General features: G+C 34.6%; 1 protein-coding gene across 1 annotated transcript; it reads right to left on the reverse strand.

The window, feature by feature from the left end:
- Positions 1–31: 31 nt before the first annotated feature.
- LOC105315726 (serine/threonine-protein kinase STY8-like) lies at positions 32–412 on the reverse strand (the record flags this gene model as incomplete). Its single annotated transcript, XM_011410465.1, has 1 exon — positions 32–412. A coding segment is annotated over one exon (381 nt), but the record flags the coding sequence as incomplete, so codon positions are not given.
- Positions 413–2610: the final 2198 nt, after the last annotated feature.

Consider the following 2610-nt stretch of genomic DNA (forward strand, 5'->3'; position numbering starts at 1 on the left):
AAGGATTGAGAAATACATTAAGACTGCTGACATTTCTGTGAATAATGGGCTGAGGCTTAAAAAGGTGAAGGTAGTTGAGACCTAAAGCTACATCTTGAGCAATACTGAGAATCTGCTGCTTCCTTAATGAGGTCTTTGGAAGCTCTTTTCGGAGGTTAGTGCTCATCAGCTCAGTCACAATGAGAGGACTACCCACCTTGGTTGCACCAAAAAACTGGACCAGGTTAGGATGACGTATTCGTGATACTATACTCATTTCCCTGGTGAAGAGAGCTACATTTTCATCTGATATGACATCATCGTAAAGTGACTTGACAGCTACTCTTAAGCCTCTAAAGATACCAACTGTAACAACAGAAAATGATCGCCTTCTGAACTCCTCCTTTGTCAAATTCACTTCATCTTTATCTATCTATCTATGCTACAAAATAAAACATGTGCATATTTTTACTTGCACAGAATTATTTAATATTGTCTTAGTCAGCTAGCAATAAGTATTTTAATTGAGTAGATATCATCATTAGAGTAGCTAGTCTCTATTTTCTTGCTTAATTTCATCATCTTCATTACTGCTGGCAACTGCATATCAGTTGAAAAAATTTGAAAAGAACACAAATTTCAGTGAAAGAAGATGCACATACACTGTAACTTTACCTGTAGCAATATTTTCATAAGCATCAAAATTTCTTCTACGGCTGGAGTCTCCTGTAGGTCATCAATTACTTGTTCCTATAAACTATCATTCAAATCCACTCTTTCATAAATTCCTCCACTATTCCTATATTAAATTAACATTTTTCTACATGCATGATTGATTTTACTGTGGTTCAGGAACATTCAAAATAGTATGTATGAAAGTGGTCGATGATAATCTGAAGGACCTGGAAACTTTCTCCGACTGCCTGAACCTTAAAGTGATCAATGATAATGTTAACACATGCTGTATATTGGATTCAGGGAACAAAGTAAGCCCTGGCAGTGGCATTTTGTGTGTGTGGCTCTAATTTTTGGAACAGGTTCAGAGAAGTTGTGTGGTGTGTGAAACTGATAGGTGCTCAACAAGTGTACTACAAAATTTCAACTATTGAAAGAAAAAGCAAAAAATAATGTAGAATTTATCTAACTAAAATAGAGTTATCTAGTTACATCTACAATAAAGTGGTACAAAAATTAAGTAAAAAAGAAAAAAATGATAGCAACAATTAGTGTTCTTGCAATCAGTAAACTTGCCAATTATCATTGTTTTCATCACAAATTAATGACTCCCTTTTTCTAAGTACAAATGAGCTATCTTCCTTGTACAGTTCTAATGATGATGTATCTTTAATGTCAATATGCCTGTTATCATCCACCAGCTTAATATGAAGCATTGGAATGTTTGGAGGGAATTGATTCTTCCTGAGCTTAAACTTTTTCTGCAAGTAATCCTTCACTTTCTTTAACAATTTTGTTTGCCTCAAATGACATAAAATTATCAAAATGAAAGCTACAAAAGCAAGAGACAAAGAGATTGAACTAAGTATGTATGCCGAAGAACTTAAAGATGAAGTAGCCAAAAACAAAAGATTAAAGAGGAAAAAACATTCTAAAAAGTTATTGATCTTGCTTCGATAAATTCCATTAAATATTCCTATTATGCTTGAAAGAAATCCTGACACAATGATCAGAACCATAATAGAACTTATTTTTGGTTCAACCAATACAAAAACCAATAAACATCTTGTTAACAGAAGAAATCCAGTCCATGATCTATATTTATCATTATACGGACCATTGTAAGCATCAAAGAGAGGCTTAAGTTTCACCCAACATTGACAGCATTTATATTTCGAAATGTAGCGCTCAACAAGAGGACTAAGAAAAATTAGCAATGTGTAGGGTAAAACAAGAAGAAAGACTGTTGCAAATGCTGGAATAAAAAGAAACAAATGTTTTTGATCATAGTACTTAATTCTAGCATCCAGAGACCATGCAACAATTTCTTTGTCTCCAGGTTCACATGTGTAAGTGACTGGAATTACTGCATTGCTGCATAAACGAAGTATTTTTGTGAAAGAGAGAAGTAGAACTGTTGCCAGAACTGATATAGCGTGCCTTCCAATAAGCCTGGATACTTTGAATGAATAATGAGAAAGAATAATGACAAGAATGATAAGTAGCCACAAGTAAGCTGGGAATAAAAACTGAAGGAGCATTTTATGCAAAGTTGTCATGCCATCATAAAAGCATGTTTCTATTCCCCAGTCTAGGTTAAGCCATGAAATGAACACTTGAAAAAAAGTTGGTTGAGAAGAAATCAGAAGGAGCTCTTTCATTTTCACTACATTAGCATAAAATATCAATCCATTGATGGAACCTACTGACACAGTAAGATTCAAAGCTGTTATGAAGGCAATCAAAACTATACCAGCTACACCAAAAAGAATTAGCAGAGCTAACCATTTATCAGAGCACTCACCACAAATATCTGATCCCAGCATCATGCTGAGTCCTTCATCACAGCCACCACAAAGGAGACCGGATCTATTTAAGTCACATTGTTTCTCTGTGGTTGAAAGAGTAAAGTTGACAGGACTCGTTTTACAATGCTGTAATTTGCAGGGAAACTTT

This window comes from Amphimedon queenslandica, unplaced genomic scaffold (assembly GCF_000090795.2).
Source record: "Amphimedon queenslandica unplaced genomic scaffold, v1.1 AMPQUscaffold_8529_Cont19527, whole genome shotgun sequence".
In the NCBI taxonomy this organism is placed as follows: domain Eukaryota; kingdom Metazoa; phylum Porifera; class Demospongiae; order Haplosclerida; family Niphatidae; genus Amphimedon; species Amphimedon queenslandica.